The sequence below is a fragment of the Rhinolophus ferrumequinum genome, chromosome 15, assembly GCF_004115265.2.
Source record: "Rhinolophus ferrumequinum isolate MPI-CBG mRhiFer1 chromosome 15, mRhiFer1_v1.p, whole genome shotgun sequence".
Taxonomy (NCBI): domain Eukaryota; kingdom Metazoa; phylum Chordata; class Mammalia; order Chiroptera; family Rhinolophidae; genus Rhinolophus; species Rhinolophus ferrumequinum.
Genome location: NC_046298.1, coordinates 18256455 through 18269399, shown reverse-complemented (window position 1 = coordinate 18269399; position 12945 = coordinate 18256455). Strand labels below are relative to the sequence as shown.

The following is a 12945-nucleotide window of genomic DNA, read 5'->3' as shown; positions in this document are numbered from 1 at the left end:
CCGATTTGATTCCCACATGGGCTAGGGGGCTCTCAACCACAAGGTTGCCAGTTTGACGACTTGATTCCTACAGGGGATGGTGGGCTGCACTCCCTGCAACTAAGATTGAACACGGCACCTTGAGCTGAGCTGCCGCTGACCTCCCGGATGGCTCAGGTGGTTGGAGCGCGTCCTCTCAACCACAAGGTTGCCGGTTCGACTCCCGCAAGGGATGGTGGGCTTCGCCCCCTGCAACTAGCAACAGCAACTGGACCTGGAGCTGAGCTGCGCCCTCCACAGCTAGGACTGAAAAGACAACAACTTGAAGCTGAATGGCACCCTCCACAACTAAGACTGAAAGGACAACTTGACTTGGAAAAAGTCCTGGAAGTACACCCTGTTCCCCAATAAAGTCCTGTTCCCCTTCCCCAATAAAATCAAAAAAAAAAAAAAGAAGAGGATCGATCAACAAGTTGCCTTGGTCAATTGGCCATACGCTCCCAGGAAGGGAAAATGCTCTTTTATTTCAGTCCTGGAAGGGCTGTCCCAAGCACTTTTTTTTTTTTTTTTTTTTAAGGAGGGTGCAGCTCACAGTAGCCCATGCAGGGATAGAACCAGCAACCTTGGTGTTATCAGCACCACGCTCTAACCAACTGAGCTAACTGGCCACCCCCTCAAGCAGTTTTTTCAAAGTTTACAGAGGAATAATTATTACCTGGAGCCCTTTCATTTTTATATAAATGTTCTTTTCACTTGCTTCTCACATGGAGACTTCGATCTGTTAAAAAGGAGCAGTGTCTGGGAAGGAAACTGGGCCTGTTTACTGTACCCATGGCACAAAAAAACTCATCAAATGTTGTCAAAATAACTTTCAGGATAAGACAAAACCAATAAAAGGAAGTTTCCATTCAGTCTGTCCATTTACTTATAAGTTGCCATGGGTGCTGTGTCGGAGATTAAGTATCATACCCTCCTCAGGTCCTAGTTCCCAGTCTAGACAGACAGGCCCAAGGTGAACCTAGGACACACGCACTGCATCTTCTGGATGGACCATGTGTAACTGCTATAATTAAAAAAGCATAACGTCCTAGCAAACCATTTCATTTTTTTAAGCCAGGGTTTGCCTTTTCTCTCACAAAGCAGTAGGAGAGTAACCGCCAACTGCACAAATGTTAGTGAAACCATTATTCAAAATGTCATTAGGAAGAGTCTTCTGTCATCAGAGTCCAACACTGGACTCAAAAGAAGAGGCTAAAAAATCACTCCTGGATGGAGGGCTTGGTTTGGCTCAGAACCTGACTCAGCCATCAGTTAATAATGAATGCCAAACTCTTCCCACTAAGGATGCTTTCAGGTTTTGCATGTTTTTGAAGATATGACCTGGTATCAAGACTTGTTTATCATCTTGAAAGAATCAATTCTAAAGCCTACAACTTATCTCCCACTAGACAGAGTAGAGACTAGAGTATTCTTTTGTCATCTAAAATTAAGTATTAGAAGGAAGAAAAGCTAAGCTCTGGGAATTACCTTCTGATATTAAAAAGCTAGGGGAAAAGTTTCAATATAAAACGCTGCCATAGGTAGTCACGATAAGCCCATGTGCAAAGTTCTCCAGTACTTCACAATTCTGAGAAGTCAACTTTCTGTAAACTACGTAGAGGACTGCAGTAGTAGTCATCTAGATATATCTATTAGGTTCTTGCAAAAGTAACTGAGGTTTAAATGGTTGAAAATTGCAAAAACCACAATTACTTTTGCACCAACCTAACAGAAATAGTTAATCCCAAATCACTCATTCTTTTTTTAAAGATCATCAATTTTTATTTCCTATTATATATACCGTAGTCCCCCATTATCAGGAGTTTCGCTTTCTGTGGTTTCATTTACCCGCAATCAACCACGGCCTAAATATATTAAATGGGAAATTCCAGAAATAAATAATTCATAAGTTTTAAATTGTGCACCGTTCTGAGTAGCATGATGAACTCTCCTGCTGTCCCACTCCATCCCATCCTGGATGTGAATCATCCCTTTGTCCAGCGTGTCCATGATTAGATGCTACCCGCACACTTAGTAGCCACCTTGGTTATCAGACAGACCGTCCTGATATCACAGTGCTTGTGTTCAGATAACCCTTATTTTCCTTAATAATAGTCCCATAGCACAAGAGTAGTGGTGCTGGCAATTCGGATGTGCCAAAGAGAAGCTGTAAAATGCTTCCTATAAGTGAAAAGGTAAGTACAGTGCAATGAACTATATTGAGAGAGAGACCACATTTACAAAACTTTTATTACAGTATATTGTTATAATTGTTCTATTTTATTATTAGTTATTGTTGTTAATCTCTTACTGTTTTGAATTTATAAATTAAACTTTATCACAGGTACATATGTATAGGAAAAAACAGTACATATAGGGTTCGGTACTATCCTCGCTTTCAGCCTCCACTGGGGGTCTTGGAGCGTGTCCCCCAAGGATAAGGAAGGACTACTATACAGCCAATTCTCGTTATGCACAGTAGTTATGTTCTATAAAGTCACCAAGAACACTAAATTAGTGGATACTGAACCATTGCTCCTCGGGGAAATATGGGTTTAGGTTTCTGAGAGCCTCCGGTCACTCCAAATCACCCACTTTTTCTCTCTGTTCTTCACATTAGATAATTTCTATTGTTCTAGCTTCAAATTCTTTTATTCTTTCCTTGGTCATCTCTATTCTACTTTTAATTCCATTCAGTGATTTTTTTTTTTAAATCCCATTGAAGTTTTCAGTTCTAGAACTTCCATTTAGCTCTTTTTTACTGTTTTTATTTCTTTGCTGAGATTTCCTATCTTTTTATTAATTGCAGGTATATTTTTTTTAATTCATTGAGGATAATTGTAATAGCTGTTCTAAAATCCTTGCCTGATAATTCCAACATCAGGATTATTTTAGAATTGGTCTCAGTTGATTTCTTTTCTGTTGAGAATGTATGTTCCATTTTCCTCGTTTTTCATACATTAAATTATTTTTGGATTGTATCCTGGACATTATGAATGTTAAATTATGGAGACTCTGGATTATGTTCTCTTCCAATTGGTCCTTCTTTCCTTCTTTCCTTCCTTCCTTCATTCTTTCCTTCCTTCCTTCCTTCCTTCCTCCCTTCCTCCCTCCCTCCCTCCCTCCTCCCTCCCTCTCTCTCTCTCTCTTTTTTCAAAGCAGGCAATTATCTTGCTTGGTTCAAGGTTCTGTCAGAGAAGTAGGCAGACAGAATCTGGGATTCCTTTCTCTTTCTGGGTCTTTCTGGGATTTGCCCTCTCTCTGTTCGCAGCTGTAGCTTCCCCAGATTCAATCTTCTAGTCCCATAGTACAGAAAGACTATGACTTCTCCACCCCTCATGTACTGCATTCTTAGCCAAATAGACTTGTCCCTAAGCTAACAGCCAGGAATATGGGAACTCTCTTTGTATTGCGCCTCTCCTCTAAGCATGGACTCCCCATAAGAACCTGCCAGCTTCTGACCACACTTCAGTACCTCCGGGTGGCTACTTACTATGTTACATCCAGAGTTTTTAGTGGTTATCTGAAGGAGGGCCAGTCTGGTAGGCTACTACCAGGTAGTAAGCTACTGCCCTAATCATTCATTATTGTCTTTAGAATAAATTTATGAATACGGATGCTCTAAACATTTATAACACTGAAAATAAACAATCACCTTGCAAAGACCTAATTCGGGAAGAGCTGGATAGTTAGGCACAATTTTCTCATTCTGTCGTTCAGCTCATCTTCTCTATGTAGAGGAGGGCTGTTTTTTTTTTTTTTTATATCTATATATAAATTTTATTGGGGAATATTGGGGGATAGTGTATTTCTCCAGGGTCCATCAGCTCCAAGTTGTTGTCCTTCAATCTAGTTGTGGAGGGAGCAGCTCAGCCCAAGTCTAGTCGCCGTTTTCAATCTTTAGTTGCAGGGGGCGCAGCCCACCATCCCATGCAGAACTGAACCAGCAACCTTGTTGTTGAGAGCTTGCGCTCTAACCGACTGAGCCCTCCAGTTGCCCCTCCTGAAGCTCAGCAGTAGATCATTGTCTTCAATCTAGTTGTGGAGGGCATAGCTCACTGGCCCATGTGGGAATCAAACTGGCAACCCTCTTATTCAGAGCTTGCGCTCTAACCAACTGAGCCATCTGGCTGCCCAAGGAGGGCTGTTCTTAACTTTGAGGCCAAGAGAAGATATAGGTCTAAACACAGCTCCTCTCCTGGGTATCCTAGTAAATTTACCTTTCAGCAAGGTAAGTTAGAATGGGCTTAAAGTGGGGTCTTTCTGGCTTCTCCTAAGCTTCAGGTTATATTGGGGATGAGTCAAGACACAGGGGTGGTCATAAGGCCAAAACAAGGCTAAGCAGAGAAAGTAAGTCTTTCAATAAGAAAGTGAATGCAGTATTTTCCTCCAATATGGATATTGTGTTGATTGCACAAAATTCTGGCTACTTTTAAATGGGAAGGAAATAAAAGCTACCTCATGAGTTGGGGGTGGTGATGTCTTCCCTCTCTGATCCCAATCTATCACCTGATCTTCTGAACCGCTGCTTCTTACTGGACTCTCTGCCTCCTTTTTAAGCTGCCAGAACCACAGAGGTCCTTGGCCGACACATCTATGAGTAACAGAGAATTCACTGAAACCTGGGATTATCTTTTGGCACTCTACAGCTTGAGAGATAGTGATTAGAAGGAAAAAAAAACACCACCAAACTTCATTAACAAAGTGGCATTTTCATTTCAGCTGTTCCTGGGGGCAAAACAGAGCAGAAATCCGAGATTGAAAGCTTTGTGGTTATCTCCGCTTTTCATTAAAGTGCCCCTGTTTTTATAATCACACCTACGATTACAAGATTTAACACACCTGGTCTCAAGGATGCCACAGGAAGAGGCATCACACATTCATCCCATCCCATTTCCTTTTCTTTATTCACTGAGTAAGCACAATTGATAAATTTCAGTGAGCGCAGACTACAGTTGGTTTGGAGAATAGTAGAGGTTTTTCATTCACATGGCTTTTTTGAAAGTGATGAAAATCTTCCATGGCTACAAATTATTTTAGTACTGGTGAGACAAGCAGTGTTGCTTTCATTGGCTACATGTGGATGTGAGAAATCTGGATAGAATTTCTATTTCTTCTCTCACTTTACTAACTAGACATTTTGTTCTGCTTTCCTCTCTCTCTCTCTCTCTCTCTCTCCCTCTCTCTCGCCCCTCCCTCCTCTCTCTCACTCAGAGTGCTGCACTTACAGTTTTATAAATTTCGTTATAGTGTTGTAACTCATGCTTTTAAATAGATTTTTATTATTTTGAAATAATTTTAGATTTACAGATAAGTTGCAAAGACAACATAGAGAATTCCTGCATACTCCTCACCCAGTTTCCCATACTGTATATTTGTTAAGAATTTTGTAGTTCTTAACAATGGATGAAAAACACCCTATCTTCTCTCTCTCTTACATAGCATATTCTCAACAAGAACAGTGTGTACACCATAGCAATTTATTTAATTACCTGAATTACTGAGTTATGATCTCTGTACATCCCCCATTCCCATCAAGGTCCTAGGTAATAACTAAGGGATAACTAATGAGTCCACGCTTGTACAAATATGGTGTAATAAACTTGATATGGCAAAGTCTAGCATGAATAAAGCCTGTGTGTCTGACAAAACAATTACTCTTCTAATGGCTTCACTGTCACTTAGTTAAATACTGATAGGCCCGCCGCAGAGGAGCACTGATGCCAGGCAGTAAATTATTAATGCAAACTCTCTATAAAGTCAACTGGGAACGTGTGTCCATTAAGATCAAGAAGAAAATTAATTTAGAGGTCACTCATTGTTAGCTCACATGTGGATATAAATACTTTCTTCCTGTATTGGCCATCCAATATCCAGTCAAACCCACTTAGAGGAGGAAGAAAGTTTAACTTATGCAGCAATGAAAATCTTACAGATTGAACTTATAGCTAGAAAGGAAACATTTTAAATGAGGCCCTTTAATAATTCAGTATGAACTACTATGAATCAGGGAAGACAAGTCACTAAAGCTCAGGCTACAGAGGCAGGCTTAGGGTGTTCTAGCGAGCTCACCTTGGAACCTGTCGCTCTGAGCAGAATACTAGGACTCAGAATTTCAATCTATAAATTTATACTCCAGTTTTTCTGCAGCAGTTAGTGTGTGGTTTGCCTACGATGTTACAGGGGAAACAGAGACTCTTAGTAAGATGCAAACATTATCATTTTCCTGCTACACAATTCCTACTTATCAATCCATCATCATGAGTCCACCAGGGAAAAGGTTTGAGGCCTGCCCTGGTGAAAGGGAGACTGATAAACAGACAAAAACCAAACAGGCACGGAAGCTGCAAGTGGTAAGAGATTGACTTACCTCTGTAGCTTTCTGGCTGAGCCCCCGAAGCAGCAGCACAATCACGTGGATGGCAGCTCTGCGCACTTGAACTTCATGGTCTGTTTTAGCCACAGCAATCAGGCAAGCTGTTATCTAGGAGAGTGAGGAAGAAGTCAATAAAAATCAGGATTGCACAATTACATAAAGCCTTTCAACTACGTTCTCCTTTCTATACGTTCATCAAGAACAATCTGGCTTAGAGAGGGGTGAATAGTTTCCTCATTCATAATAAAGAGGGAGAGATCTAGTGGTAGAGATCTTGATTTAGTCTGGCTTTTCTGGAAAAGGACAAAATCTGGTTTGGAATTCAGGAGGAAGATTAGGGAGTGGGAGGAGATACATGTATATAGTCTGTTAACTATGCGCTGTTAACTACAGAAATGTGTTCTGAGAAACGCATCGTTAGGCAATTTTGTCATCGTGCGAACATCACAAACCTAGATGGTACAGCCTCTTACACACCTGGGCTATGTGGTGTATCACCATCTTCTATTTGGTCCATTGTTGACTAAAATGTGGTTATGCAGCACATGACTATATAATAAAGGTAAGGTCAAATGCGAAAATTTCCTCAAAAGAGGAAAGACCTGTTACTTGTCTCCCTTTGGGGACATCAAATCAAAGGAAGAAAAGATGGTCCAAACACTGTGGCATGTAGGGACTGGAGGCTGTGGAGATTTAGCTAAGCAGGCTTCCGAATTCAAGGCCCAGCATGAATGTGAATGTGCTACCAATGCAAGTTTCTGCTCAGGGACAGAGAAATACTAAATATTCAAACTGATCTTCTTCAGCATGTCCAGACTTCCCAGTCCTACAAATCCAGCTTATACCCCCATGTGAGTCACCAGGGGCCATTTTCAGAGACTCCCTGCTTGGGCTTCTTCATTTTAGAATAGGTCTTTCAGTGCTCATTTACTTTAAAAGATGGCTCTATACCATAAAAGACTGGAAATTACTTGCCAAACTTGGTGCCAGGTACTAGCTAATTATTGTATGTCATAAAATGAGAGTTTCTATACCCTGTACCAGCTACCCTGCTGACCCCACCCTGCTCCTGGTAGGCACAAAAATATTCTAAAACCTCAATGAAGAGATACCAATAAAAACAGCAGCAACAAACCTTTCTGAGGTATTTGTGCAACATTTAAAAAGAAAAAACAAAAATTTTGAAAGTGTGACTAAGAGCAGCAAAAATCGGAAGGTACATAAGTCTAAATTATTCAATTGGTCTCTTACATATTTCGTTATTCGTTATTTGATTTATTGTATGAGTGTTTTTCTTGGTCAACCGTGGAGGGATTTCTAACCATAATAATAAAATAGCCAGACTGTGTGTTTGGAAACACGTGCAGATACATGTTATGTTTAAAAAAAGGTTTCTAAAAAGGTTTAAAAAATATAGGCACAAATGAGGACATAGGTTTGTGTAGAAATTTTAACTATGCAGGTTGTATTTTTCACAGCTTTCAAACAGTTGGGCATAGTTCAAAGTGTCTAATTAATCAGTGATGGCAGAGAGATGAGAAGAAATAGCTTGTTCTTAAATGTAATTGCATCTGTGATGCACTGGCACTTAATCAAGCTGCACATCGATTAAATAAACTTGCAGCTTGCAAGTAAAGGGAAAGCTCAGAAAAGCTCAACTCTTTGGGGGCTGTTTTTCAATAAGACCCAGCAAACTGCTGCTGCTTTTGACCTGGACACCCTGACTCAAGGCCATCAATGGCTTCCATGCATCTGGCATTAACAGGGGAAGTATTTCAGTCCTAGGAGGAATTCCTTGGGCGCCCTCCAAACAGGCAACAGTATAATAGCTACCTCCGCTTCCAGGCTTAGTATTTACAAGGTAAGAGCTGAAATCAGAGAAACAAGTTAGAGCTAGGTCTGAGTCCTCCTTGACACATGAAAGTTTAGCTTATTCAGTCTGATAACTAAAGTGTGAAAGCCAGCACAGGGCCATGTAACGTGCAGATGCTCCCAAGCCTTTTTCTGCCGGCTTCCCTCTAGGTTTAGTTTGGGGCTCATGTTTCCATGTTTGGTGGACCAAGGCTTCCTGGCCTAGAACCCTGCTGGAATCCAGCTTTGCCACCTCTGTTCTCCTACATTATGCTGAATGGACCATGCTTCCGCCTCAGCTCTCAGGATAAGACCTGCTCTATCTTTCGGACACTTATTCCATAATTAGAATAGGCAGAGGCATCCTGGCTGGAAAAGGGCTTCCCCTGCAAGACTCGTTCTTGAATCCCTGTGCCCCCTTGAAGGTATGACTAGAGAAGAGGCGGTTATTACAAGTCTGGCTGAGATCAGCTGGAATGGTTTCCTGCTTGCTACAGGCTGTTAGTGATTTCTGCACCAGACTAGTCCATCTGCAATCGCCCATCCAGGACAATCGGGAAGAGTCCTATGAACAGAAAAGTGTTCATGAACTTTCCTCAGTACTTCTGCCACAAAAAACAAGTCCTGTGAAATGTATAATGGTTGGTTATGCAAAGTATTTTAAAGGCATCAGAATTTTAATATGCTCTTACAGATATCAAGAGGTAAAAACAGCCTTCTTTTCAGGTCAAGCTTCCATAACCAACATCTAATGTAACTCTTCTGCGGGCCGGTGGGGTAGACCCTTCATCAAAAACTCGAAGCAGGGAGGACGCATGGCCACTCTCACCTGTCCACTTAGAACAAGTCACTCCCATGGCTAGTGTCTCTGGCCTCCAGCCCCAAGGACGTACTCAACATCGCCTTCCACCCCTAAAAGCCTCGGTAAATAGACAGACAGATGATGTAAGGTCTTTACTAATCTATGAATTGGTGTGATATTTCTACTCTGTTTTTAAGTCCCCCCCCAGAGGGCAGAAACCCACTCTATGTGATCTTCATGTCGCCTGCCCTGAGCGTCAATGTAGTTATTTTAATAAAAGCCTATGTAAGGCTTTTTCTTCATTGGCTACATTATGCAAATTGTATCCACTTCTGAAAGCCAGACACAGAGAAAGATCATGATTGCTTTGGAAACACTACAGGACACTTCAAGCAATTTAACACTTGATAGGAGCCAACAGAAGTAAGGAAAAACATCACTCCTCAAACAGCTGGCACACAGCAAGTATACCCAGAACTATGTAAATAGAGATAACACAAATGGCAAGACTACCAAGCCAAACAAAACAAAACAAAACAAAAAACCCTTGGAAAATTCCAGAAGAGAGGTACTAGAGTTAAGGTATGTATCACGAATGTATGATTTCAGTTTTCCAACATATGCTAACTTGTCTGAAACTAGACCATCTGGCCTTCTAGTTTATAAACTAAGAAACCTTAGCAGCGAAGGCAGTGTGGTCTTTAATTCGTACGTGCTCGGCTTGCTCATTTCCCCTGCAATGAAAGAGAACCGTGGTGGCTACTTCAGCTTCCTCAAGGACATCTACCTGAGTCCTCATCTCGGGGATCTATCTCTGCACCCTCAAACTGCACACGCCTGTCACTTAGAAAACTTCACTGATTGTGGGAAACTCGTAATCCATTCAGATCTGTCAATGGGATCAGAGGTGACAGCTTTGCATCAGACTTCCAAGTTCAGGTTTGTGGGCACCACATCCGAAGTGGACTGCTCCTTCACTTGTCATCTGGGGCATATCTTATTTGCTGCACTGAGGGTGGGCCTCTCATTGTGGTCACTTAAATCATATTTAGTTCTCAGAGAGAGTGATAAAGATGAAAGAGCCTATCAAGATTTGGTTTCAAGCAACACAGCTCTTGAGAAGAAGAAGAAATTGGGGAAAATAATAATGCTCTCCAAACGGGTTAAATCTTGACATCAACAGGGAGGAAAAACCTGAATTCCCAGTACAGAGAACGTAGAAGAGTTGATCCTATCTTTTATGTTCCTTCCCTACCAGCAAGCACTGTCACAGCACAGGTCTGGACCACCCAACAGGTAGGACCACATTCTTCAGATGCCTACGGGCTGTAGTTGTGGTCCCCAGATCAGATCGTGGGAGAAGACCCCCATAGAGGCTAGTTTGTTCCATTTTATATCAAAACAGATTAGACTTCTCCTCTTTCTCTGCCTGGCTAACACTTGATCAATGGAACTTCCTTGCTGCCCTGACAAGTCTAACTGAAGGTCCCAGCTCCATGTTCCCTCAGCACCTTTTGTTCTGTGTTCTGTGACATCACTCGAGTCCACTGTCTATTTATTCCTTGGTATTTCACACTCCACTGAGATTTCCCTGGAGGAAGCGATTGAGTCTTTTATCTGTGTCCTCTAACATACCTGGCACATGACAAATGCTCAGGAAGGAGAATTCCTCCAGTTTGCAGCCAAAGACAAGTTTGCCCAAAGTTAAAGTTCCTTCTCCGCCAGCACACACTGGGACTAAGCATTTTTGAGACTACAAAAGACTTCCAGAGCTTTCATGGGACACTGAAAGAACTGTCATAGAGGAGGATACAATAATCTTTTAAAATAAATTAGATCATTTCATTCTTCTGCTTCGGCTTCCCATCTCACTCACAGTAGAAGCCAACGTCCTTCCAAGGCCCCACCTGGACTGCCACCAGCTCTGATTCCTTCCCTTCCCTTCTTCACTCAAGCCTTGCTCTTTCCTTAGCAAGTCAAGCATGCACCTGCCTCAGGGCCTCTACTTACTGCTCCCTCTGTCTGGAATGCTCTCTCCACAAGCATCTGGCTGGGTCGATCCTTACTCCCTTCAGATCTTGGCTCAAATGTCACTCATCCGTGAAGCTTTTCCTGGTCATCCAAGTTCACACACAATAACAAGCTCCCTTCTTACCCCTTACCTTACTAGATTTATCTCCAGAGCACTTACTCTATCTGACTACAGTATATACCTGTTTACATGCTTGCTTGTTTGTTACCTAACCCTCCTCTCTAGGACGCCAGCTCCATGAGAACAGGAACTTTGTTGTGTTTGGAGCTCGATCCCCACCACCCAGCACATGGTGTGGTTGTAGACCCATAACTGGGACACAATAAGTGCTCACTAAATATTTGTTGAATAAATAAACAAATGGATGAAGAACTACTTAAGAGCCTTGCCAAATAGCTCACTTTTTTCTATGTGAACAGACAAGAGCAGTCTGACTATGACTGGATAGATGAAATACTATGACTTTCAGGTGTCCAATCAGGTTCAAACTTGTAGTCCACCCAAGGCAGCTGGTCTAGCACTGATGACATGGCAAGTGTGGGATGCTATATAAGAAGGAACATCTAAAAAGAAGAGACAGAAATTATGTGGGATGGAAACATCTGGGTTTTCAAATCACAGGGAATAGATTGCCTTCTGACGTTTCACCGCCAAAGGAAGTGCTATTAAGACGGGAGCGACATGACCCTTCCTGTCAGTAGCTTTTCTCATACAGCAAGTCTTTTCCTTGTCCAGGCCACAAAAGTCATCTTATAAACGGACTGAAAACATTTACTGAGAGACAATATAGAGGCGTGGTTAAGAGCACGGATTCCAGGAAGTGACTGCCTGCATTCAAATCCCAGTCTCGCCCCTTCCTATCGGCATGACTCTGGCAACTTATCTAATTTCTCTGTGCCTCAATTTCTCCTGTGAGGATTGGAGCAGTTGACATATGTAAGGCATTGAGCAGAGTACTAAGTGCTTGTTATTATTACTACTTTAAAAACATGTAGGAACAAGTCTTCCCAAATAAGCCTTACTCTCCTGTCCCTTTAATATTAATGACCAAACACTTACTGAGCACCCACTATATGCCAAGCATGGTGATAGGCGCTGGGGGGTGCAAAAGTGAATAAAGATTGGTTCTGCCCTTGTCGTGCTCACAATTCATTAATGATCCGACACTCTACTGGGATTGATGTCACAGAGTCCAGGTCTCTAGAAGTGGGGCAGGGACAGTGGACAAGGAGTTCCCCAGAGCAGCAACTCCTCACATTGATTTTAAAGTTGAAATAAAAGGAAGGGCTCTCTCTTTGGGTTAGCACCCATGGGGAGCAATCAGCCTACTACCTAGTATTCATACTACATTTCTGAAGGCTTCGTAAGCGACACTCCATTCCTTCTGTGAACCAGGAAGTCATAAAGCTAACAAGGCCCTTCATGACGTGTGCCCTGCCGCCTTTTTTCCTCGGCTCTGACAACAACGAACTTCCTGCTCCTACCCTTTCCCTCCAGCCTTTTGGATCTTCCTATAGTTCTTCCAACCTGCCAGGCTCTCCCACACGGCTGTGCTTTTACATATGCTGCTCCCTCTACTGAAATCCTCACCTCTGCCTTCTTGGGCTACCCGACGTCTACTTGTTCCTCAGATTTAGCTCCATGATATCTTTGTCAGCACCCAAACCTGACTGAGGGGCTCCTAAAATGTGCTCCCACAGCACCTAGCACCATGGACTAGAATTGCAATCATTGATATCTGAGTCTCCTACCAAGTTGCCCATGCCTAGAAGGCAAGGTGGTATCTTACAGGATTTTGAATTCCTGGCCGCTAACAAAGGGCCTGGCACATTGGAGGTGTTTGGCGAATGTACGACTGAGAACATC

The 12945-nt window shown here is 42.3% G+C and overlaps 1 protein-coding gene across 1 annotated transcript in view; it reads right to left on the bottom strand.

Moving 5' to 3' along the window:
* TANGO6 (transport and golgi organization 6 homolog) overlaps positions 1 to 12945 on the bottom strand; it is a 141909-nt gene that overhangs the window by 23336 nt on the left and 105628 nt on the right. The window contains exon 17 of the mRNA XM_033128876.1: positions 6389 to 6502. Coding sequence (XP_032984767.1) covers positions 6389 to 6502 — 114 coding nt within the window. The remainder of the gene's footprint in view (positions 1 to 6388; positions 6503 to 12945) is intronic.